The 26427-nt window shown below is 37.3% G+C and overlaps 4 protein-coding genes across 6 annotated transcripts in view; all 4 read left to right on the top strand.

The window, feature by feature from the left end:
* The window catches only part of mag (myelin associated glycoprotein), a 35748-nt gene extending 30635 nt beyond the window's left edge, over positions 1–5113 (top strand). For 2 of the 3 annotated variants that reach the window (XM_084726998.1, XM_084726999.1), the window contains one exon: positions 521–5113. In XM_084726998.1, coding sequence (XP_084583124.1) covers positions 521–679 — 159 coding nt within the window. In that variant the 3' untranslated portion in view covers positions 680–5113. Of the gene's footprint in view, positions 1–161; positions 216–520 lie in introns of all 3 variants that reach the window. The other variant, XM_084726997.1, reaches the window with a different exon arrangement.
* A 2246-nt stretch (positions 5114–7359) lies between these two features.
* Positions 7360–13848, top strand: LOC146321729 (sialic acid-binding Ig-like lectin 5). The gene is made up of 8 exons (XM_084727001.1): positions 7360–7475; positions 7759–7868; positions 8196–8606; positions 8838–9161; positions 10549–10836; positions 11834–12121; positions 12774–12873; positions 12973–13848. The coding sequence occupies exons 2-8, from the start codon at positions 7808–7810 to the stop codon at positions 13016–13018; spliced, it is 1518 nt and encodes a 505-aa protein (XP_084583127.1). The 5' UTR covers positions 7360–7475; positions 7759–7807; the 3' UTR covers positions 13019–13848.
* Positions 13849–15214: 1366 nt separating this feature from the next.
* Positions 15215–19265, top strand: LOC146321730 (sialic acid-binding Ig-like lectin 14). The gene is made up of 7 exons (XM_084727003.1): positions 15215–15703; positions 15969–16370; positions 16665–16991; positions 17745–18023; positions 18763–18781; positions 18886–18963; positions 19057–19265. The coding sequence occupies exons 1-7, from the start codon at positions 15643–15645 to the stop codon at positions 19163–19165; spliced, it is 1275 nt and encodes a 424-aa protein (XP_084583129.1). The 5' UTR covers positions 15215–15642; the 3' UTR covers positions 19166–19265.
* A 2113-nt stretch (positions 19266–21378) lies between these two features.
* Positions 21379–23970, top strand: LOC146321731 (sialic acid-binding Ig-like lectin 9). The gene is made up of 4 exons (XM_084725857.1): positions 21379–21439; positions 22370–22690; positions 22979–23084; positions 23179–23970. Exons 1-4 carry the CDS (start codon positions 21379–21381, stop codon positions 23285–23287), a joined length of 597 nt encoding a protein of 198 aa, XP_084581983.1. The 3' UTR covers positions 23288–23970.
* Positions 23971–26427: the final 2457 nt, after the last annotated feature.

Here is a 26427-nt window from a genome sequence, read left to right on the forward strand (position 1 = left end):
AGACCCCGTTTTTGACCTCTGAAAAAGAGGTAATAGAAGGACTTTCTCCCACTAGAAGTCCAGTAGCTCCAACCATGACCTTTCCGAACACTGTTTTCTCTTGCTTTCATCGCTTCTCTGCGTTTTTCTGTCTGTTTTTCTCTCCCCTAACTCTTGCACAGCTTAAGACAGAGCTGTTGGGCTCAAAGTTTAACTCCATTCTAGAGGAGACTACGGTAAGGTTCCTAAACAAATCCCCATTAAAAAAACACAAGCCTCAGTGACAGATGCATCTCCTCGCATATCCGCTTCTGTGTCCCGTACACTGCCATTTGTTTCCGAAACTGCCTTCTGCATGGCTGCCTCATTGCTAACACAAACTGCCAAACTAACAGGAAACATCTCAATCTCCTTGTCAGCTGTCGACCAGTAACCACTAACGTCTTTTCTTTATGGTGTCTGTCGCACTCGTCTGTCATCTGTGGTGTCGCCGGCACCTTGCCAAGTGATTCGTGCCGCTGATCGTTCCTTCTGTCTGCAGGGAGAAGACGGGGATTATCAACCTGTGGGCTCTATGGCAGGACTGGAGAGGCAAGAGCTGAATTACGCTGCTCTGGAGTTTATCGGGGCCAGGTCCAGGGAGGGGGCATCAGGGAGGGGGGATGACGGCAGCAACTACACGGAAATCAAAGCCAAATGAATCGCGATCCTTCCCTGATCCCTCGGCTATGCGAGACGCAGTGGCAGCCCCAACACATCTTCTGCCCTATAAACTGTGTAATAACCCCACTTCCTCTACTGGATTTCACCCCGTCTCTCATTTCCTCAGATTTGTCACATGTAATATTCCCCTTGATGCCCGTACTCCCCCCTCATGCTGCCCCTCCTCCATGGGATGCCCCTTCACACACCATCATTTGGGAAAACTGGTACTTTTTTGGGTCAGAGCATGACCCCCTGGACAATGTAAAAGAAATTATTTGAATTTCTAGCCTCAGTTGTGGTACATGGGCTCTAAAACATGCAGTGTTAACCAGCGACCATGTTTTTGTTGCTTTCCTTGTGATTGTTGGCATCATCGTCATCACTATTTGCTCCATCATCTGTCTCTTGTAACTGTCACTGTGTCTGCTGCCAGTCGAAGCATCAGGGCAAGGAGTAACTGCGCTTTTTGTTCTCTTATATTTGTGTGTGTCTATCAGCCGAGAGCAAACCTCTCATCTCTTTCCTTTGGTTAATTACATCCCGAGAAGATAACCGACTGGGGCCGAGAGATGAGAACGCATCTCAGCATCTTGTTTCCACATAATTGTATTTAATGTGTGCTGTGACTCGGAAGCCTCTCGTAATAAATGAAAAAAAAAAAGAGCCACCACTCATCAATTTTGATAGTAATTGAAGAGGTTTTGTAAATTCAAGTGATACACTGTCCAGTTCTGAAAAATGTCACACAAACATTTCCAGCATTTTCCAGTTAACTGTAGAATTAGAACTGCAACGATTGCAGTCGATTATTTGCCACGTATTTTGAGAATCGATTAGCCGTTTCAGTCATTTTTCCAGCAAAAATGTAAAACATTCGCTGGGTCCAGCTTTTTAAAGGGACAGTTAACAAAAATACAAATTTTTCCTCTCACCTGTGGTGCTATTCATCGGACTAGATAGCTTTGTTGTGAGATGCCACATTTTTGAGATATCAGCTGTAGATAATGGGACTAAACGGCACTCAGCTTGTGGTCCTCAAATTGCCAGAAAAGTACATTTTAATAACTCAACAGCAATGTCTCTTTCTGGAAATCATGATCCTTTTACTCATGACAGTCCAAGCAGTTTCATGTAGGAACTATTTTCTTCCTGCAGTTGAATCTACTGGAACTACTTCCTTTCTACTAGACATAAAGTAGTTCTTACATGAAACTGCACACAACAAGGTCTGTGGATTATTTGGAGTAAATGGGTCAGGAGTTCTGGAAAGAGACGTTGCTGCTGAGTTCAAATGTATTTTTTGGTGCGCTGAGCACCACAAGCCAAGTGACATTTACTCCATTTAGTTTATTAGCACTACAGGTAAGAGAATGAACCGTCCCTTTACTTGTAAGGGCATGCTGCTTTTCTTTGTCATTTGTGACAGTAAATGAAGAGTATTTCAGTTTTGGACTGTTGGTTGGACAAAAGAAGCAGTTTGACATTTTATGACCTAACGATTAATCATGAAAATAATCGGCAGATTCATCCGTAATGAAAATAATCGTTAGTTGCAGGCCTCTGTAGAATGTGTTGAGATTTTTAGGAATTTTCCTGCACTGTGGCCAAAGCAAAATGTCTGTCTCCTCCTCTACATCTCCTCCCTAAAGTCATGGGTTCGAGCTCCCAGACTGATCTGGAAAACACAGACCTACTGTAAAGCACAACATATTTGCGAGCGAGCGGCCAAACTGTTATCTCTTTTAGACAATGTGTGTGTGTGTATATGCGTGTGTGTGTTCAAATCGTGCTGAAAGATCATAGGACACTGATCACTGGGGTCTTTGGGAGTTTCGAGCATCACTTCACTTGAGAAGTTGGTGCTTTGTTCGCATGGGGTTGCATCAGATGTTTGAATAACAAAAAGTGATGCTGACTAGCCAGTTGGTTGTGCTATTCAAAGACATTGATGATGAACCTGTGATGTAAAAGTGCACTAATAGTCTAACTTGTTAATGATGGTGTCAATAATATATATTAATAAAATGTATATCGATAGGGAAAAGGGTGCCAGTATGTACAGTGAAAACCCTGCGTGACTGTTTTGCCACCAGGCACACATATAAGTATTAAATTATGGATAAAAGCCAATGTGGGAAGTAAAAACAGTCTTGTTGCACATTATTCCAACAGTTCTGACTGAACACTGTCTTAATGTGAGCTTAGTAAATAGTACCAACCTCTAACTAGTGTGCACTATGATCGAAGTCAAATAAGAGGCTACGTTTACATGCAGAGAGTAACCTTGTTATTGACTGTGGGTGTGGTTGATTTTAAGTATAATACCTGCTGGTTTAATCTATCTTTTGTATTAACGATTAAAAGGGAACTCCACTTTAGTAGCACACGTTCATTAAATTGTGTCACAGGAAACAGAATTATTTTTAAAAAAGCAAAGCAGCAGAGGCTGATGTGTCCTAAATAGAGGCTGTTCATACCTGGTATTAACATGCATCTTGGGGAATCCGATCACAAGTTGCAGTTTCATTTCCCCGCCCCTGTCGCAAAATGGTGAGAAGATGAGAATATTGTTCTCTGCAAAGACTATGAAAAGCACAAAATCTAAAGTAAATTGTTTTGTGAACTGGAGATCTTCACCCATCCTCACATCAGCACAGGGGTGAGTAGATATTGAGTGATATTCAATTTTTGGGTGAACTATCGCTTTAAGTAGCTGAAGGTAAACACTTAGAGGTTAAAGGGTTTTCCCATAGAACTTTCTAAGGAAATCCTTTGGGTGATTTTATGCAAGGCATCCTATGATGAAAATTTAAGGTAAACCTTAGCCCAAGTGGTTTTATGCAACCGGGCACTGCCCTTTATGCCAGAAAGTCAGTTCCCCTTTTATACAAGCACCAGTGATGCCACCACTGTGGTTCCACATCTCTTCACTACTTCCAGTTTGCATCACTGCACCTCTGTTTAAATAAAACAACTCACAGACACTCTGCAGCTTTAACTGACTAACATGATCTGTCACTGTAAATAAGACAACAGGTATTAATTAAATGTTATTTTTAATGGGCTTATTGTCACTTTCATTCAATACATATGTAGTGAAAATTGATATTGATGGTGTCTTGTATGTTAGAAAACCACAAATACATCAAAAAGTAGCTTGTTAACAATTACAAATACTTGCTCATCAAATATATCCAAATAAAATACAAAGCACTGGTGTGTGAGGAAATGTATTTAATCTAATTAAAAAGGAGGTAATTTGTAGTTTGATCATACAGGAATGCATTCTATTCATTCTAAATGCTGAAGTCATACAATAATACAATGCATTTAGCCAAATTTAGGCAATTGTGCTGATTAATACACTATTGTCATGTAGCTTTATTTTTCTACAGTTTAAAGCTGGGGTTAAAATGTGTCTTATTTGAGATTAAAATAACATGTTGCATAATGTACTTTAGGTATTTCAAATACTCAAATACAAGCGCTTAAAGTGTTTTGTTACAAATTCCATTACAAATTTCCTAAATGTAATTAAATACATATTTTAAATACTTTTAATTTAAATAATGCCAATCCCTGACAATAAGTTATTGTGTTATCTAAATGAATCATGCAGAACAATTATCTAGTCAGTTTTCTCTGCAAGATATGATTTCTCAGTGTGTTAAACATCAAATATGCAACTCGTCCACTAAACACCGACGTTGTTACACTGTGCTACTGTCGATAGAAGTCTCAAGTGGAAAGTTAAATCTGGGTAGTGATGTGCAATGATCTCTTTTTGAAGAATGAAATTACTTTTCATCCACGTGCTCTCACTCGTGTTTGTTATGAAACAGTTGTACTGTGGCAGTCTCATTTAAAGTGATGGATTAAGTTCATCAAGGCAGCAGCATGTCTCTGTGTTTTTAATTGGTTTTACAATCAGTAGGAGAACAAAATACAGCAAAGGCCTCTGACTGCTAACTGCTAACTCAGTCTATGGGTAGACTTTTGATAGGCAGCAATGGCAAAATTAAAACAACAAAATTACACTACAAGGAGGGCTTCAGTTTGAGCTGTTGGGCTGAGGAAGATGATTAAGGATAAGATGTAAAGAATATTTTTTCTGACATCAAAACTTACCCATAATGCCTTCCCGTGCAGGTCTGAGTGTAAACTGCATTTGCGGCTTAGTGATGGCACTACTGTCACTATTGTCAAATAACATTTACTGTTGCAGATGAGTTGTTGCATGCTTTACATTCTTAAGCTTATTTTATCTCATTATCGTTGCATCCTTAAAGAGTTCATTTGAAATTCCTTTAAAATTCCTTTGTCTTATCCTGCCTCAAGTAATTTTTGAAGTATTAAAATTGCAGACAAATGAGCCAACTTTATGTTACTTTTGACTGGAAAAGTCAGAATTAAATACTGTGGGGTTGTTCTTTTTGTTTGTTTGTGTTTTTTTTAATCAAAGCAGATCCACAAAATGTATAGGTACATAATACAAAAGCAAAAAGCAAATCTGAGCATCATTTACACACAAAACAGGTTTAAAAAAAGCAGTTCTCTGTGCATGTAAACAGGCTTTTCTTACTCACATTTTCCCTTTATTAAGACATTGTTCTGTCGACTTAATGATGGAGGGTTCCAGACATGCTGGCTATTGTTCTTAAATTGCCTGTATGCACAAAGTCAATAACCAGTTCCTGTCTTTGAACGCCTCATCTGGGTTTTTATTTTTTATTTACATTTTTTTAAAAGCAGAAATATCAAATATGTCTTATACCTAATCTTTTGTCACAGTGTGTTGTAAAGCAAATTTGTATGTCCTATACTTTGTGGTGATCATAATTATCATTACGGAGGTTTTGTTTTCTACATATATGATTGACACAGTAATTCAGATCAGGGTTTTTGCAATCCCTCTTCAAATTAGCACTGTTACTTAATGAAAGTAGAATTTCTGCAATGATGTAGTTTGCTTGCTTTTTTTTTTTATTTTAAACAAGTCTTTCATGCCTCAAGCAAATTCATCTGTCTTCAGTTCCACGCAAACATAAATAAAATAAAGACAACACAAAATGCAAACAGTTGGTTATTGACAGAAAACAAACTGTGAACTGTCTGTTTCTCATGCTGTCTCTTTGTTTTGAAAATCAGCCTCACCATGATGAAACTGTGTGCCATGCTCTTTTTACTTTTTGGTTTCACTTCTATGGTTAAGTGAACAAAAGAGAAAAGAAATGTAAAATGAAGCTGAAAAATACAAATGCAAAGGTTTTTTTTCCCAAAGGGGCTGCGTAGTTAAAATTGAGGACTAGCACACTGCTAGTCTTCCCCTTGTTATATTTAGTTGCAGGGTAAGTACAGTGTAACTACAGGGTAAATACAGGGTAACTACAAGGTAACTACAGGGTCTGTAGGCTGTAATCTAGCACATTGTTAGTCTTCCCCTTGTTATATTTATTTGTAGCGTAACTGCAGTGTAACTACATGGTAAATACCGGGTAACTACAGTGTAACTACAGGGTCTGTAGGCTGTAATCTAGCACACTGTTAGTCCTCCCCTTGTTATATTTAGTTGTAGAATAACTCCAGTGTAACTACAGAGTAAATACAGAGCAACTACAGTGTAACTAAATGGTATGCAGGCTCTAATTTAAATCATTGTTAGTTCTCTCAATGTTACATTTAGTTAGCAGGTGAATACAGGGTAACTACAGGGTATGTGACCTGTAAGGCAGTATTGCTGGTATCCAGCAGTCCAATGTTGCTTCCATCCTAATCACACACATAAACATTGTAATTGATGAGCTCCTTTGGCAGTTAGCCTTATACTTTTTAAAAGTCCTTAACCCTGTTTACCCTTTTTTTTTGTTTTGTTTTAACCTCTTTCAAATTTGATCTGTGAAAACTGAGAGTGTAAACCATTTCTGAAGGCAACAGGAGAGTTAGGAACAATATAGTCTGCCATTTTGTTGGTAGTAAGGTAATTTTGAAATAAAATCACATTAAATTTATGCAGAAGTTATCACTCCATCTTCCCTTAAGTATCCATATGTTTGCTTATTTTTATGGTCATACTGTAATAGAATACAATAATAGAATAGATGCTCAATAGTTAAATAAAGTCTCAATTTTCTCTAAATTCCTCCTAAATGCCAGATTATTACTGAGTAGGTCATATTTACCCCGAAACAACAGACTAGGTAACCAGTAATTGCAGCATAAATAGCTATAATTTCTATAATTATAGTACAATTTCTTTGTAAAATCCTGAATTGTTACCCCCTTATCCCATGTTGTTCCCCACTATCTACATTTTTGATATATTTTGTATGTACTACATTGGTACAGTGAAAAGATTACACCATAACTCTGGAGTAATTACAATTGCAGGTTTTAATCTTAAGTGTTACCAAACTAGTTAGGTCAATCAAGATTACAAGATTTTTTAAATCACACATCTACCGTACTTCCTATTTCTTTCATATGATACAAAGGACATACAAAAAATGTCTTTATTACTTTAAAATTTTAAAATTCTTTGACACTAGCCACAAACAGAGAAGAAGCAGAAAAAGAGAAGGAAGGGAGAAAGAGTCAGCTACTGTTGAGACAACACAGCAGAAATTTATAAAATAACGTGCTGGTAGGTTGCCACAGTGTCACATGTTGCAAAACTTCTGTTGCGACCGTGTTTCATGCAACGACTTTGTGTTAGTAGGATTCTGTTATAGGAGAGCAGAGTCGCTCAGCAGACATCTCTGTGGAGAGAAGAGAGCAGAACAAAGCAGAAAAAGGTAAAAACAGTCAGTGCATCTTTTGGTCATTTGATTTTCCTTTCAGAAATGGGTATTACAAAACAAAATAAAACTGCTAGTTATTTGATTTTCAAATAAATATGAACATGTTTCTCCTGTCATCCTAAATGACAGCAATGCAGCTGGGTAGAATGATGGATATCTATCTATCTATCTATCTATCTATCTATCTATCTATCTATCTATCTATCTATCTATCTATCTATCTATCTATCTATCTATCTATCTATACCTCATGTTTATTTTTTTCCCCTCTATAAAGTGTTTGTACAGTGGAGGGATAGACTGGTGGTCTCAGTCATCAAATCAGGATGTTTGTTCTCATCTGGGCGACACTGTTGCTGCCTGTCCTGGGAAACACTGGTCCCACAAGTATGCATATCTACTGTAATCTTGTTATGACTGCCAGCAAATCTTGCAAGTAGAATTATGAATTTAAATAGTCTGAAATTATTGGTGATAATTAACGTCCCTGTAAATGTAAATGTAGAGCTGCATGTTTTTCCACCTTGAATTTAGCAGCACATTAATTGGACGACTCGAAACACCTAATCACTCGGGATTGATTTAAATGAAACTTGTTTGCCAAAGATAGAATGGGTACTGATATATGCCTGTGGGGATTATTCTCTGTCAGTGAAATCTAAACCTCTCGTACATCATCCCAGTGTTTGTTTCTTTCTCTTTTTTTGTTAACAGGTGCTTCAGTGGAGGGAAAAACAGTCTGTCAGTTTGGATTCTGTGTCACTCTTAATGACGCAGAAATAACAGCAGAGGCTGGACTCTGTGTTGTGATACCATGTTCTTTCACTACTGGTTCTGGCTTTACAGCCCAACATATGGTTTGGTTCAAATGTGAACCATCTAAACCAATATGTGGTGATTCAGACGTGATCTTCCACTCTAACAATTACAGCAAAGTTCAGCCTGGGTTTAGAGGACGAGTGTCACTGCTGGAGCCTGACGTGAGACAGATGAAGTGCAGCATCATCATCAATGACCTCACTGAGTCAGACTCTGGATCATATCAGTTCAGAGTTAATGTAGTTGGTCAGAATGGGAACCCAGACGGATTTTCATATGCTCTAAAAGCAGCTGTGTCTGTTAAAGGTAAGAAGAGCAACAATAAATACACACAGTGAAGATGTTCATTGTTGTGCCTTTGAACTGCATCAACAGACTTGATGTTTTTACAGTTGTAATGCAGCATTATGTTTTGCTTGGCATTTGGAACTGCAGCAGTTACTGGGATATAACCCATTTAGATGCTTTACAAAGTATCTGATTATTTTAGCCCAGATTTAAGATACTGATTCCTCTCATGAACTGCTCTCTCATTAGGTCTGACCCAGAAGCCCACAGTGATGATTCCTCCTCTGACAGAGGGACAGCAGACCACACTTACCTGCACTGCTCCTGGTCTCTGCTCTGGATCTGATCCTAAAATCACCTGGATGTGGAGAAGAGCAGGAGAGAACGACTCTCACATCACAGGAAACATGACTGCTTTCAAGACTGAGAATCTGACTGCTGTCACACACAGACACAGCTCAACTTTGACCTTTAATGCTTCAGCCGCCCAGCACCACGGCATCAACGTCACCTGTAAGGTCAGCTTCTCAAACAACATCACCACAGAGGAGACAGTGACTCTGAATATGGCCAGTGAGTATATACACATATATATACATATATATAAAACCAGGCTTGATTACAGATACATTTAATATGATTACTAGTGGGATTACAGTTACAATATACTACCAAACACTGATCAATCCACATGGACCGTGTGCTCCACTTGTTTGTGAAGGGATGAGGATCCAGTGTTGTTCAGAAAATGCCCTATTTCATTTTGTACTGACTGTCAGTATTTTAATTGCTGAAAGGCTTTAAAACTCAATAAAAAAACATTTGGGAAAAAATAAAATAAAAATATAGGATCCTAGTTTCTGTGAAGCAAGACAAAATGCAGCAGCCAAACTACAGTAAGATGCATTTCATATATGGTAATGTATTTCACACAGTACAGTAATTTCAGTACATTCAGTGAAATGTGATGCTGTACGTTTTTTATAATTTAATATTAATTCAGCAATTTTAAAAAGTCTATTTGATGTGACGCTGCATAAGAAGTAAAGAGAAAGAAAAAAAAAGTCTATAAAAATCATCCGCTTAAAGTGTTCACTTTAATCCCGTGTTCTATCAATAGATCCCTGTAAATCTTACACACTGGACCTTTAATCTCTGCAGCTGTAATTTCTCATACACCAATTCTCCAATAACTAGAGATGGAAGGACGATAACGAGGCTCTGAAACTTGTTTCACTTCTCTGAAACTGTTTCAGCATACTGTGCTGGAGCTTGTGTCGAATGAAAAATATCACAGGACTGATGATGTCTGAAGCTTCAAAAGTCGCCGGTGCTTCAGAAAGCGTTTTATTCAGTTTGACTTTTGACAGTTTTACAGCTGAAATATGTCGTTTACACATGAATGTGATAAGAAGAGAGGGTAATGCTTGAGAAACGTGGCGATGTAGGCTACATTAGAAAGATATAATCACATATGAAACATGAAACCACACCAGTGCATTCATGTTTCGTGTCATCAACATATATTATAGGCTTTCTGGGCAATGCATACCTATTTTGTTGTAACATGTTGCATAATAACATATATATTTTAAAAATATATTGAACACAGCATTCCTGATCCAAAGAAGGCCTACAGATTTAATAACGTTTAGGATTCATGAACTTCTATTACACACAAATGAGACTAAAACTATTAATATCAGTGAGGTGAGGTGGTGCTTCAGTCCCAGGCTGCTATAACTTCTGCAGACCACCAGATGTCACTGGGTTTGCAGATGTAGGGGGGGACACATGTAAGGGCTCATTCCCTTCATGACTTTAAAACCAGTTAATCAAAGGTAAGGCAGGATTGTCTGTAGTTATTCATATGGCGACTAAAAGTTAAAAATAGTAGTTTAGTACATAACTGTATATCTGTGATCCTACAACTCTAAAGTTTGTGTTTGTGTGTTTACAGCATTTCCAAAGATCTTAAAAAGCTCTGGATGTAAAGTTCAGTCTGAGATTCTGACCTGTGTGTGCATCAGTGAGGCGTTTCCTTTACCCACCATCAAATGGCCGCTGTTGAAGAACCACACTGAGTACTCTGTTACTACCAGTGTGTCAAACCACACAGTCAACAGCAGCATCACTCTGAGTGTGAAAGACCACAGCAACACTGCTGCTGAGTGTGTCAGCAGCAATGAAGCTGGGGAAGCAAAAGTGAGCATGAACCTCAACGTCATAACTTCAGACAGGCGAGAAGGTAAACACATGCATAATAATCAGCACCAATCACTGATATCAATAAGAATGTATTGATAACATAATGTTCGGTTTTATGTCTAATGACATCACCACGATGATAATAACATCCATTCAGTAGTTGCTGTTTTAGGTAAGATGAACCTAGTCTCAGGTAGATTTTTCATGTATCTGTACTTAACTTGAGTATTTATTTTTCTGACAACTTTTCACTTTGACTCCCCACATTTTAACACACACATCTGTAGGCTTGGTACTTTAGTATTAATGGATTTGAGGGGAAATATTGATTATTTGTATTTGTGCACTGCCGTCACGACATCAAGACTGATTTCACCCTAAATGGATGATACAATAGCAAAAAAAAAAAAAAAAATAGACAATTCCTTGATTTGTTATCTGTACATACTCTGCATGACAGGCACAACAAGTCGAAAATGGTGAACAGGATGTGACAAGAAGACAACATAACTAGATGAAAAACACCATAAAAGGCATAATAAGACAAAAAAAAGACAAAAAAACACTGTAACAAGATGAAAAAGATATAAGACTTAACAAGATGTGACAAGACTAAAACGATGCAACAAGTTGTGTCATCAAAGGTGTCATCAAAAATATTTCATATCTAGGCATTCTGGGCAACTATTTCGATGTAACATGTTGCACAATAACATATATTTTAAATATATATTTAGTACAGCACTCCTGATCCAAAGAAGGCCTACAGATTTAATAACACACAGGATTCACAGACTTTTATTGCACACAAGTGAGACTAAAACTCACTTGTGAGGTGAGGTGGTGCTTCGGCCTGTTCTGGAGGGCTGCTATAACTTCTGCAGACCACCAGATGTCACTGGGTTTGCAGATGTAGGGGGGGACACATGTTGTCTGTAGTTATTCATATGGCGACTAAAAGTTAAAAATAGGCATTTAGTACATAACTGTATATCTGTGATCCTACAACTCTAAAGTTTGTGTTTGTGTGTTTACAGCATTTCCAAAGATCTTAAAAAGCTCTGGATGTACAATTCAGTCTGAGATTCTGACCTGTGTGTGCATCAGTGAGGCGTTTCCTTTACCCACCATCAAATGGCCGCTGTTGAAGAACCACACTGAGTACTCTGTTACTACCAGTGTGTCAAACCACACAGTCAACAGCAGCATCACCCTGAGCGTAAAAGACCACAGCAACACTGCTGCTGAGTGTGTCAGCAGCAGTGAAAATGGGGAAGCAAAAGTGAGCAAGAACCTCAACGTCATAATTTCAGAGAGGCGAGAAGGTAAACACACAATAATCAGCACCAATCACTGATATCATTAAGAAGGTATTGATAATGTTTGGTTTTATTTCTGAAGACCCAGTTTTGGGTTAGATGCCAATTTTCTGTCTGATGTCTTTCAAAGGGTACATTCAAGAGAGTGGAAACTTATATACTTATATACTTATATATACACATAAATATATATATATTTTCTAGTACATACTATATACATATATATATATATATATATGTATATATATAGTATGTACTAGAAAATATTACTATATTGGTTTGCCTGATGTTAATGTACACTCTGGATTAATGTAGAAACTCGTAAATAGCCTTTCAGGAGTTCTTGGGTAAAACTCCCTCTGTTGCTCTGGAAGGCTTTTATACTGAAACTTTACAGGAAGTACTGGGTTTAATTAACAGTGTCTTGACAAAAATACAGAGTAAAAAAAGAGCTGATTCAGTGAAAATGTAAATTATCATGAAAAGTTAAAAAATGAAATTATGTGATCCTCCAGAATACATGGAATTTTACTGTTTACTCTTGTTTCTTCTTGGCCTTCAGCTGTTAATACAAATTATAATAGGCTATTGTTTGGATATTTATATTATTTATTTATACTAAGCATTTATACAATCTATATTCTGTCATTTATGGTAGATCCTGTGCAGGAGTGTGAATCTTGCAGTTTAGCGCTTCCCTTGGCCATCGCTGCTGTGTCTCTCATTGTGAATGTCACCTGCTGCGTGTTGTTCCTTTGGTACGTTATTACAACATCATTTTAAGTTTTAATGTCTCTGTCAGTGGCATAGAGACATTTTGACGATACATCTTGTCTCACTCTTTCTTCTCTCTGAAGGAACGCAAGAAAAAAGGGGAAACCAAACCAAAAGGACAGAACTTAGATGTCGCTGCAGAAAACAGAACCGTCACCAGAGTATGATGTTATTGGCCAAAAGCTGAACTAACAAGAATCAGCTTCCACTGAGTGTAGAAGACGGTACTTTCACACTCTGACTCATCTGTAAGATTTTATAAATATGGCATTTCTTATGTATTTTGACTTGGCCTGTAACTCTGATTTTGCATTTTTACAGTATTATTTTTGCGTTATATTTCATGAAGCTTCATTGCCTCAGAGGAAGTCCACTGAGTGACCTGCTCACATTCACACAAAACACAAGGATTTCCAGTAATATGGCATTTATTAGAGTTATTTGAATTAAAGTGTTGCTTACATTTTGCTTTTACAGTATTTTTTTCTCCACTCCTCCATGTCGGTTAAAAAAAAAGATTTTTTGCTGCACTTCGGTCTCATTTCCTTTCATTGTCATTTATTCTTTTATCTAATTTTAACATCACCTATCACAATGTCAGTGGCTTGTTGCTTTGTGTTTTGCTCATGGAACTTAAGTCAGCTCACCTCATATGGATTTATTGGGGGTGTTTCTATGCTAATTAAAAACTTCCTGATAGGCACATCCAATTAGATAAAACACAATTCATCAACACACACAGGTGAGGAAGAACAGATTTGTCTGTCTGCACATTTCATGAATCCCTCATAGGATTTTCTTATTCTTCTCCTCCTGCTTTGTTTAAGAACAAATATAAGAGAAAAGTAAGAAAACATTCATGCATGAGGTCCAGTGTGTCTGGAATACGTTGTGTAAAGGACTTAATCTTGTATTGCACATGTAAATGCTTTTGAAAATAAAGGACTTTTTGATTTGTAGTTTTGTTGTAGCTCCCTATTTAGTTGCAGAGATTTCCTTTGTCACAAATCAGAAAAAAATTAAAGTCATTATGGATTCAAAGGTCTATAAATATTTGGCATAAAGACTATTGAACCAAGCCTGATAATCAGATCAAATGATACATTTGTGATTCTGTCCATTACCCAGAGTCCTGCCCTCTGTTAAAGTTGGCCACATACAGACAATGGGTTATTTTAATGCTGTGGGTCTAATGAGCTGAAACATGAAACTGAGTTTTTCTGTTTATATTCTATATATAACTGTGACCAACTGCTGTTGGACAATTAGTAATGAAGGCTCAGTGAATCTGTCTTCCCTTTGAATTGGCAGGAGTTTAATACACTTCACTTCACTTGTTTGATTTGTCTTCTCCTCTTGAATTCTGTTTGCTTGTGATTTTTGGTTTCCCCTCGTATGGATTTATGTTTTTTTTTTCCCTTCCCGGACTGAGGACTCTCCTACGTTATTTGTGTAAGCTTTTGTTTTTCCTTTTGTTTATTAAATATCTTTTGAACCGCTCCCCTCCGTCTGCGTAGTCTGCATTTGGGTCCAACCCTGACAATTCCTGAACTCGTAACAGAATGAACCAGCAACTGAGCAGAAAAACACAAAGGGTTAAATACACTTGGGAGAGGGAGGATAACAAGACACAGGTGAGGGCAGTGAAGGACAGAGCGGGAAAGCAGACAAAGACAGGAAGTAAATACAACAAAGACACACAAGGGAAGACACACTAGAATACAGAAAGTGACTATGAAAAACCTAAACCATGACATCACGTGTGAAAAAAACTCTATTTGACTATAATTACTCAACTGTCACAGCACATATACAGTAAGACAATAATACAGAGTAATTAGTTTGTCACACTGTGATGCATTATAATGTACTTTATAACTGACATGAAAAGACACAATAAAATGACCAAAAGTTACTCTGTCACAGAAACTGAATGAGAAAAATGTTCAGTGTAACTCTGTTGATGTAACAACTGTTTTAAACTCACAAATCTAACTTACTATCTATTTTTTTCTTATGATCTACCAATGATCAGTTCTTTGACACAAACCACAGACAAAAGGAGAAGCAAGAAATGGAGAAGGAAAAGATTAAGAGCCATTTACTGTAAAGAAGAGCAGTGTCTCAGCAGAGATCACTGTGGAGAGAGAAGAACTGAACAGAAAGGTAAGATACAACTTATGCAAAACATATTTTTGAGTGGATTATCAATATCATGAAAACATGAGCATATTTGTAATTAGAGTTAAGTTTATTCTTATTGCAACTTTGTAGACCAACTGTTTCATAGCATAGAAAACATGTCAGCCACACCCTGAGTAAAGTGAGACACATTTATTTACACAACAATAGAATAACAACACATTTAATAATACATCATTTATATTAAGGTTGTCAAAGGTATCAATACTTTGATATTTTTTCCAACATAACAGTTCATAACTATATGACTGCAGTTAATTATTCCTGAGACAGGATCAAATGTAGTAAAGCTATGATCGAAGTTCTCATTCAGTCTTTATTGTCCTGCCTCAAAACTGACTTGCAGCAAAATCAGATGTTCAGTGACTTTTCTGAGACAGACAGATCATCACAGATAAAAAAAAAAATCTGTCAGCTGCGCAGTCGTTTCATCAGCTGACATTCCTGTATGTCTTTTATCCTGTTTCTGCTCCTGAAACATGTTTGTGCTTCTGAAAAGATGAGTTTGTCCTGTAGAAAGAAAGACTGACTGTCTTTATCATCAGATCAGGATGTTTGTTCTCATCTGGTCGACTCTGCTGTTCACTGTGAGAGGCAGCACTGCAGAAACAGGTATAAATCTCTACTGCAGTCTTGTTATGATGTCAAGATTAAAGATATAAATAAAATTAATTCTAATAATTTTGCATAATGAATTTCCTTATACATGTTTTCTTGCTTCCTCATAAATTCTGGAATAAAAAGTTATTTAAATGAGCCTTTTGTTTTCCAAAGATATTATAAAAAAAGAAAAATGTTGAATGCTGAAATTTGGTTTGGTCGTAAATAACCTCTGTCCCTGTTTTAATCTCACTGTTTGTATTAACAGGTGCTTCAGTGAAGGAAAAAACAGTCTGTCAGTCTGGATTCTGTATCACTCTTAATGAAGGAGAAATAACAGCAGAGGCTGGACTCTGTGTTGTCATACCATGTTCTTTCACTTCTGGTTATGGCTTTACACCCCAACATATGGTTTGGTTCAAATGTGAACCATCTAAACAAAGATGTGGTGATTCAGACGTGATCTTCCACTCTAACAAGAGCAACAGAAAAGTTCAGTCTGGGTTTAGAGGACGAGTGTCACTGCTGGAGCCTGACATGAGACAGATGAACTGCAGCATCATCATCAATGACCTCACTGAGTCAGACTCTGGATCATATCAGTTCAGAGTTAATGTTTACGACCTGTATCGTTCAGATGGATTTACATTCCCTCTGAAAGCAACTGTTTCTGTTAAAGGTATGAAGAGCTACAATAAATAATACACACTGAAAATGTTTATTGTTGTGTCTTTGAACTGCACCAACATATCTGGGGTATTTATAGTCTTAATGGAGCATGAAGTAATGTTTGGTATTATGTCGACCTCTGTGGGCAGCCAGGAGAAACTGCAGCAGTTCCTCATATTACTCCCACCAAATCCTTGTCCCATTAATGTTAAACAAAGTATCTGATCACTTTAGTCTAAATTTAAGTTAATGTTGACCTTCAGGCTGCTCACTTGATTCCTCTCATGAACTGCTCTCCCATTAGGTCTGATCCAGAAGCCCACAGTGACGGTTCCTCTGGCTCTGACAGAGGGACAGCAGACCACACTGACCTGCACTGCTCCTGGTCTCTGTTCTGGATCTGATCCTAAAATCACCTGGATGTGGAGAGGAGCAGGAGAGAACGACTCTCACATCACAGGAAACATCACTGCTTTCAAAACTGAGACTCTGACTGCTGTCACACACAGACACAGTTCAACTTTGACCTTTAATGCTTCAGCCACCCAGCACCACGGCACCAACGTCACCTGTAAGGTCAGCTTCTCAAACAACATCACCACAGAGGAAACAGTGACTCTCAATATGACCTGTGAGTATAACTGTATTTTATCCCTTCACATTTACTTTTTAACTCTACAAAGAATCATAAAACTGTCCTCCCAGCTCGCTCACTGGTTTAATCTCAGTATAACTGAGACTTTTCTGCCCTAACATATAGTTTCTAGATTGGGATCAGAAACCTGGTTAAGGACAGTTAAAACATCAGATGACAAATGGGTGCACATCTCATACACATATTTAGAGGACCAGTGTGTAGGATTTAATGGCATCTAGCTGTAAACTTGCAGATTAAGGGTCTATTGAAAATCTTTTAGGCTCAATAATTCTAATAATAATTCCTTAGTCATTAGTTTTACTTTTATTTTGTTTGATTTCACACACACACACACACACACACACACACACACAAACTGTTTTATTTCAACATATATTTACACTTTTCAAAGGTCACTTTAAGTTAACATAATTGAACATAAATGAAGACAGACCTGAGTGCATGATTTTACACTTTGAGGTTTTAGCCAGTCTGTGGCTCAAGTAGTAGTATTAGTATAAGTCAGTAAAAAAAACCCAAAAAAAAACCTTTCTTTTTACTGGTGGCCATAGATATCATCAGTGGAAAAAATGCTCACTGAGCCGATTCTTCACATGTAAGCATTAATTGCTTTTATGACTTAAAGACCAGTTGATGACAGGTTACTGAGACGGTGACTAAAAGTGAAAAAAAAAAAGAAAAAAAGGACAAAACTGTGCTCCTACAACTCTTTTTTTGTGTTTACAGCATTTCCAAAGATCTTAAACTCTGGATGTGAGGTCCAGTCAGAGGTCCTGACCTGTGTGTGTATCAGTGAGGCGGTTCCTTTACCCACCATCAAATGGCCGCTGTTGAAGAACCACACTGAGTACTCTGTTACTACCAGTGTGTCAAAACACACAGTCAACAGCAGCATCACCCTGAGCGTAAAAGACCCCAGCAGCGCTGCTGTTGAGTGTGTCAGCAGCAATGAAGTTGGGGAAGTGGAACAGAACATCAACATCATAACTTCAGAGAGACGAGAAGGTACGCAAGCACACTGTACTGCCTTTTTAATGTGGTTGTGTTTATTTACACATGGCTGCTGATGATTTCTAAAGCCATATTGAAATAACTTTTAGCTGTTAGAAATTAAGGGTAGCGTAAAGCTGCCACCACCTTTGTTAACCCGGTCTGATCTGGTGTCAGAGGCAAGAGAACATTCACCCCACAAGGACGGGTATGTAATGCAAAAATAACCTTTATTGAAAATACAAATTCATAAAAGCTAAAAGACACCCACCTAGGAAGTCCCACAAGAGTCAATCACTAAAACTCAGACAGCCCTCCCAACCCTTAAGCACGCAACACTGCAAGTGAATTAGGATAACTTTGCTCACACCTTACAAGGACCACTACACACATCACTAGAGAACAAAATAGCACTCTGCACACTACTATAACACAATATCAGGATGCACAGCAAATAAGGACTGCTCCAAACTGTAGGCAAGTCAGACCCACTTCAACCGATAGGGGGAGGCAGAGGACTAACAGTCACCAATACTGCCTCTAAATGGGGTCCTGGCAGGACCAATATGCACAAATAGAACTGTAAAAAAGTTAAGTTTACAACCAACTAAAGGATGAAAAAGCACTCTGATGACCACAGAGGTATACTACAGATTTGACTTGAGGAGCAAAGTAACTTTTTTTTTTTTTTTACCTAATTCAGCATAAATACTCTTGACTGGTTATGCAGCCTACATTAAGTCATTTCTAACAGCAGATCAACATGGACCTTGGTGTAAATAAGGTTATATACTACTACAAAATGTGCAGTACAGTATAACCATAGCAGTCTGTCATTTCTTGTGGTAGATCATGTGCAGCAGTGTAGATCTGACAGTGCAGTGCTTCCATGGGCCGTCACTGCTGTCTCTCTCATTGTGAGCATCATCTGCATCATCTGCGTGCTGTTCCTCTGGTACGTTACTACATCATCATTTTATCATTTAATCAGTGCAGTGGAGACTTTTAGACAACGCATTGAGTCACTCACTCTTTCTTCTCTCTGAAGGAACACAAGAAAAAAGGCAAAACCAAACCAAGAAGACAAAACTTACATGTCGCTGCAGAAAAGAGAAGCATCACCAGAGTACGATGTTATTGGCCAACAGCTGAACTAACAAGAGTCAGCTTCCACTAAGTGTAGAAGATGATACTTTCATACTTTGACTCATCTGTAAGATTTACAAATATGGCATTTCTTATGGTTATTTGACTTAAACTGTAACTTTGTCTTTTCATTTTTGTAATATTATTTTTTAGTTTGTATATATTGTATATTGTATTTCGCGCTTCTTCTCCAGTAAGAACAAAATTTCAGAGCACGCAAACGCCAACCTATGTTTTGTGCCATGAAATATTAATGATAGTGAAGAACACATGATTTACTTTGTGAAAATATAAAGAAAAATGTCATACAAGTATTTGTTAATTTAATAAATTTAAATGTTTACACGTAAATATGATTATGTTACCAATTAGGAGCCTCAGCTTAGATCTGGCTGCACCTGCTGCACCCCGACAGAGAAATTTCTCCAATGATGCTCCAATCCACATGTCTGTTAATTTTTATTTTTAATTTATTATTAATTTATTTTTTTTTTGCTGTTCTTTGGTCTCGTTTCCATTTCTTTCCTATTCTTGTTATTTATTCTTTTATCTAAGTTTAACATCACCTGTCAAATGTCAGTGGCTTGTTGCTTTGTGTTTTGCTTGTGGAACTTAAGTCAGCTCACCTTTTATGCATTTTTTGGGGGTGTTTCTATGCTAATTACAAAGGCGCATCCAATTTAAGTTCAAACACAATTCATCAACACACACAGGTGAGGAAGAACAGATTTGTCTGTTTGCAAATGTTTCATGTAGGATTTTCTTACTCTCCTCGTCCTGCTTTGTTTAAGAACAGTTATAAGAGAAAAGTAAGAAAACATTCATGCATGAGGTCCAGTGTGAAAATAAAGGCCATTTTGATTTGTAGTTTTGTTGTAGTTTGCTCTATAGTTGCAGATATTTCCTTTGTCACAAGTTATTATTGTTAATAACATTGTTATTGTTATTGTTATTATGGATTCAAAGATCTAGAAATATGTGGCACAAAGAGTATTGAACCAAGCCTGGCCACTGGCCACATATACAGTAAGACAATAATACAGAGCAATTACAGTTGTTCACACTGTGAATTATGCATTATAATGTCCTGTAATAGACATGAAAAAACACAATAATATGATCACAAAAACCTGTCACAAAAATGGCATGAGTAAAAGATGCTGAATGCATCTCCAAGACAGATAGTTCCTTTTTTTGAATGATAAAAATATGACAAAACATATTAAAAAAAATGTTGTTATACTTTATTCTTACGAAATCCACAAAGAAGAAGCAGAAAAGGAGAAGGAAAAGAATAAGAGTTTGTCACTGTAAGAAAAACCATAGTCTCAACAGAGATCACTGTGGGGAGAGAAGAAAGCAGAGACAGGTAAAACACAACTTTTACAAAATATCTTTCTGAGTGAATTATTTGTCAGTGATTAATATCATTAAACGTATCAGTGCTTTTTTTTTTTTTTTTTTAATTTGAGTTAAGTTTATTCTGATTGCAACTTCCTAGAACATGTTTTTCACAGCATAGAAAAAATGTCAGCCACACACCTCAGTAAAGTGAGAGACATGTTTGTTTATGCAACTTTGAAATAACTGCACATTCCATAATACTTTTATACTTTTCCAACAACCATGTGTTGATGTGTGTTTAAATCTATACGACCACAGCAGAGATGAGCGGGCTGCAGCTATACCCGCGGCCTCACAGGCAAGCTGCAGACCGAGCGGGGTGGATCATACAAATTAACATATCAGATTAATGCTTAGTGGGTTCAGGTGGATGTAAAAAAAAAATCTATAATTACTGAGGAAAATATTGCTTATTTTGAAAGTTTATTAAGTATTTATTATTATTTATTTATTAAGTGACAACTGTAACTCACACTGCAAATTTACTGCTAAAACTGACCACTTCTGCTGACTGCAGGCTCATTTCTCTGCTCTGCTCCACTGCATTCAGTGTCACTTGTATCACCTGCTCAATCTTGCTAGTACACTCACTCTATATGCACACAAACATGCACTGCCCTGTCTCTTAAAGAGAACAGATAGATAGATAGTTAGTTAACCATGATAAGTGTGTTGTGTTGCATCATAGATATATTCAAATCTGTCAGTTGCGCAACTGTTTCATCGACTAACCTTCCTCTATGTCTTTTATCCTGTTTCTGTAACATATTTGTGCTTCTGAAAAGAAGAGTTTGTCCTGTAGAAGGAAAGACTGATCAGGATGTTTGTTCTCATCTGGTCGACTCTGCTGGTCACTGTGAGAGGCAGCACTGCAGACACAGGTATAAATCTCTACTGCAATCTTGTTATGATGTCAAGATTAAAGATGTGAATAAAATTATTAATAATAATATTTCATGATGAATTTCCTTATACATGTTTTAATGTTTCCTTGTAAATTCTGGGATAAATAGTTCTTTATGTGTATGTATATATATATAAAATAAAAACTTGTGCTGACTGTCATGAGGTTGTAGCCTTTCTTCATCGTTCATTAAAAGTGGTTTATTGTCAAAGTTTGAATTACCTAACCTGTCTCTGTTTCTTGCATTAACAGATGCTTCGGCGGGGAACGGAGAACACTGTCGAATGGGATTCTGTAACACTGTTAATGAAGCAGAAATAACAGCAGAGGCTGGGCTCTGTGTTGTGATACCATGTTCTTTTACTACTAATGATAGACTTAAACCCCAGTATATGGCTTGGTTCAAATGCGAACAATCTCAAAAAAAATGTGGTCATTCAAACATGATATTCTATAAAAACAAGAACAACAGAAAAGTCAGTTCTGGGTTTAGAGGACGAGTGTCACTGTTGGAGCCTGACGTGAGAAAGAGGAACTGCAGCATCATCATCAATGACCTCACTGAGTCAGACTCTGGATCATACAAGTTCAGAGTTTATGGGAGTGCAAGTGGATTTATATTCCGTCCAAGAGCAAATGTCTCTGTTAAAGGTATGAACAAGTGAAGTTGTTCATTGCTTTGCCTGTGAATTGCACCAACATATCTGGTGTATTTATAGTCTTAATGGGACATGAAGTAATGTTTGGTATTATGTCAACCTCTGTGGGCAGCCAGGAGAAACTGCAGCAGTTCCTCATATAACTCTTGATATAATACTTATTGGCCAAATATTTTGGACTAAATTTAAGTTAATGTTGACCTTCAGGCTTCACACTTGATTCCTCTCATGAACTGCTCTCCCATTAGGTCTGATCCAGAGGCCCACAGTGATGATTCCTCCTCTGACAGAGGGAAAGCAGACCACACTGACCTGCACTGCTCCTGGTCTCTGTTCTGGATCTGATCCTAAAATCACCTGGATGTGGAGAGGAGCAGGAGAGAACGACTCTCACATCACAGGAAACATCACTGCTTTCACAACCGAGATTCTGACTGCTGTCACACACAGACACAGCTCAACTTTGACCTTTAATGCTTCAGCTGAACACCACGGCACCAACGTCACCTGTAAGGTCAGCTTCTCAAACAACATCACCACAGAGGAGACAGTGACTCTGAATATGGCCTGTGAGTGTAACTGTATTTTATTCCCTCACATTTACTTTTTAACTTTACAAAGAATCATAAAACTGTCCTCCCAGCTCACTGCTGATGTTCTGAGAAAGTTTTGCAGCTTCAACAATGAGCTAGAAGGAAGTTTTTGGGACACAATAAACTTCAGCATGGTCAAAAGATTTAGATTTTTTTTTTTCTGTGCCCCTGGCGCAAGAAGTGGGGTTATATACTACTACAAAATGTACAGTGATGCATAACCATGACATAAGCGCATTTATATTCTGTCATTTCTTGTGGTAGATCCTGTGCAGCGGTATGGCTCCTGCAGTGCAGTGCTTCCCTGGGCCGTCGCTGCTGTGTCTCTCATTGTGAATATCATCTACACAATCTGCGTGCTGTTCCTCTGGTATGTAACTTCATCATTTTTATGTTTTAAAGTTTCTTATGGTCCAGTGGAGATGCTCACACATCATGTCGCCCACTGTTTCCTCTCTCCAAAGGAACACAAGAAAAAAAATGAAACCAAACCAAGAAGACAGAACTTACATGTCGCTGCATAAAACAGAACAATCATCAGAGTACGAAGTTATTGGCCAACGTCGGGACTGACAAGAGTCAGCTGCCATGGCGTGTAGTAGAGGATGGTATATTCACACTCTGACTCATCTGTAAGATTTTACAAATATGGCGTTACTTATTGTTAATTGGCTTGAACTGTAACTTTTATTTTGCATCTTCACAATATTATTTTTACCTTATATTTCATGAACAGTCATATTTTCGATATGTTTGTCATTTTGCAAATATAGCATTCCTTAGAGTTGTATAAATTTAACATTTGCTTACATTTCGCTTACAAAGTAGTTTTTGTTTGAATGTATATTTCATGAAGGTTTGTTGATTTAGGGGAAGTCCACTGAGCATACATTATTTTAAGTGTTCAAATGCTCTGTGGATTCTCAAGCAGTCTGTACTTCTGAAACAGTCATTTTCAAATAAAATGAATTAATATGTATGTATATATGTATGTATGAGTGCCTAAGTCACAGCCCTTCTGGTGGACCACCACGTGACCTAACTTATTATCTGATCCTGTTTGAATTGTGCCGCAAATTACATATATGATGTTTGTCAATTTAAAAGATATTTTTTTCAAGTCAAGACAGTTTGTTGTAAAACTGCTGAAGTATAAGACTGTGAAGATACGTAATTAGGACTACACACACAGAAGTCACATAAGTGACGTCAAGACTTTCTCCCTCTAAAAGCTAATGTTAGTCGCTGAAGCTACGATGCCTTTCGTACTGGGATGTAGTCACACAACAGCTTACGCATTCTTTCTCTTCATGGCTGATAAAAGTACCAGGAGTCGTTATTTAAAGTAAGATAACGGTCCAGGGGGCAGCAAAATTGGTGTTGATGACGTATATTATGCTAGACAAGAGATGTAGATCACTAAGCAGTTTCACACAAAACTTAACCAAACTATTACAAACCAACAACAAACTGATTTCCTTGACTTAAAAAATTGTTTTAAATTGACAAACAACATATATGTAATTCGTTGCTCACTTAAAATGGGATAAAAAAAAAAAAAAAATTATCTCTTGCCATAGACCACCATTCATATATTTTTTTCAAATTTAGGTCACATGGGGCACACCAGAATGGGCTTAATTTAGGCACTCCATCGACCATATTCACACAGTGGCCATTTTTCTCTGACGTCACATTCAAGTTTTAGACATTGCCAGCAAAATATGTAATTTTAGCTTAAACGTCCCTCCAGATTCTCACTGACCATTGTCTTTTGGTGGTAAATCAGGGCGCAGTGAAATAACAATGATTCATATTTTCGACATTTATATGACTTGAAACCCTGAACATGACATTTCAGCTTCCCACCCTGAGTGTGACATTAGAGGATAACTGTGTGAACATATTCCAAGAGTTGTGATTTTACCTTATTTGTAAATAATTTTTGCAATATAGTGTATGCCATTGTTTTTGACAATAAAGTGCAGTTTTTATTTGTAGTTTTGGTGTAGTTTCCTAGTTGCAGAGATTTTCTTTGCCAGAAATGACAAACAATTAAATGTCACTATGGCTACAAAGAACTGTAAATATTTAGTGTAAAAATTTTGAGCTTAGCCTGATGAGAAATCGCATACTCGCTCACAAACTAGACAAACCTTTGTTATGTATTTGGTTTAGTCTGAAGTTACATAAAACAACAATATTAGGCTATTTTGGCTCAATTGGTGAATGTCTAATGGATCAATAATCATGATCCCATAGACATCCAAGAATTGAATAAAGTAAGCAAGTAACCTCAGGGGGGCGTCTTTTACCAAGTTTTGTCTGATCACAGTCTCAGAATCCCCAAGTCTAAGACTCAGTCAGAATCAGAATCAGAAATATTTCACTGATGCCCAGGGGGAAACTGTTCACGTTACAGTGGCTCCCATTCAAGAATAGACACGTAGAAAATACAAGAATAGAAACAGAAATGTCTAGTTTATACAGTGGGTGTGTAATGTTCAGGATGTAAATTGTCTGTGACAGAACTGTAGTCAGTTTGAAGTGTGAGCAGGAATTTGTGAGTAATAGTTGATGACATATGAAAATGTTTAAATGAATGATCACTACAGAGATGATAACAGCACATACTGATATTGCACAATATAAACCATGGAAACATACTGTTACAAATACAAATTGCTTTCTGTGCTGAAGGTTGTTGAAACTGAAATAAGACGCAGATACTTTGTCTATTAATCTGCAGGCATTTGATGTACTGCACCAGTGAGTTGTGTTTTTTACTCATATAAAGTTAATTTAACCATCATTACCAAACTGACACAGAGACCATTTACAATGATGCATGTCTGATTATGTACAATATGTGCTGTACATTATTGAAGCAATATAAAAAGATGTGATTAATAACTAATTGTTATAAGAGATCATATAAAAAGAGGTAAAGCATTTACTTCATTTTTATAAAAAAAAATAATCTTGAATTATGAATTGAAATGGTTGAAGTGATTGAAGTGATGAATTCTTCCTCACCTGATATAAAAAAATGTCCTGATATTGCTGTCAGTGGAAAGGAAAGGTGGACTGTGTTAGAGAAATGGTGCTTAAGGATGCAGATATTGTTAGAGGTGGTGTCTGTCAGAGTCAGGAGATCTATGATTCAGTGAGGCCAGAGCTGTGAGGGCTGAAATACTGCAGAGATTACAGTCATCCATCTTATCAGAGCTGTTGCTGAGCGGTCACAATGTTTTTTTTTTTTAATATATAGTACCTTTCTAGAGCAGTTTTAACAAACTGCCTCACAATAAAGTCTAAGAACAGTGACACCCTGTGTTTAATAATAGCCAAATTTAATTGGGCAACTATGGAATAACTGAACATGCAACATCCTGCATTAAGAGTCCTGAGGAACTTCCTTTGTTTCATCAGCTGAACTTATTGCATTTTCACCGCTCTTGTGGTGAAAATGACCTGTGGAGGGAGAGGCTGAACAAATCAGCAGTTTGTTCTCATCAGGGGGACTTTGGCTTTCTCTGTAAGAAGCAGTGTGTGTGTGTGTGTGTGTGTGTGTGTGTGTGTGTGTGTGTGTGTGTGTGTGTGTGTAAATATAAGAGTATTAATTGTATGTGTCCAGTATTGATACCAGATACCAGAGTATTGCACAGTTAAATTACTATTTCACAAAGTTATTGAACTTTTAGCTTATAGTT

Source organism: Lutjanus erythropterus, chromosome 9 (assembly GCF_056507025.1).
Source record: "Lutjanus erythropterus isolate fLutEry1 chromosome 9, fLutEry1.hap2, whole genome shotgun sequence".
In the NCBI taxonomy this organism is placed as follows: Eukaryota; Metazoa; Chordata; class Actinopteri; order Lutjaniformes; family Lutjanidae; genus Lutjanus; species Lutjanus erythropterus.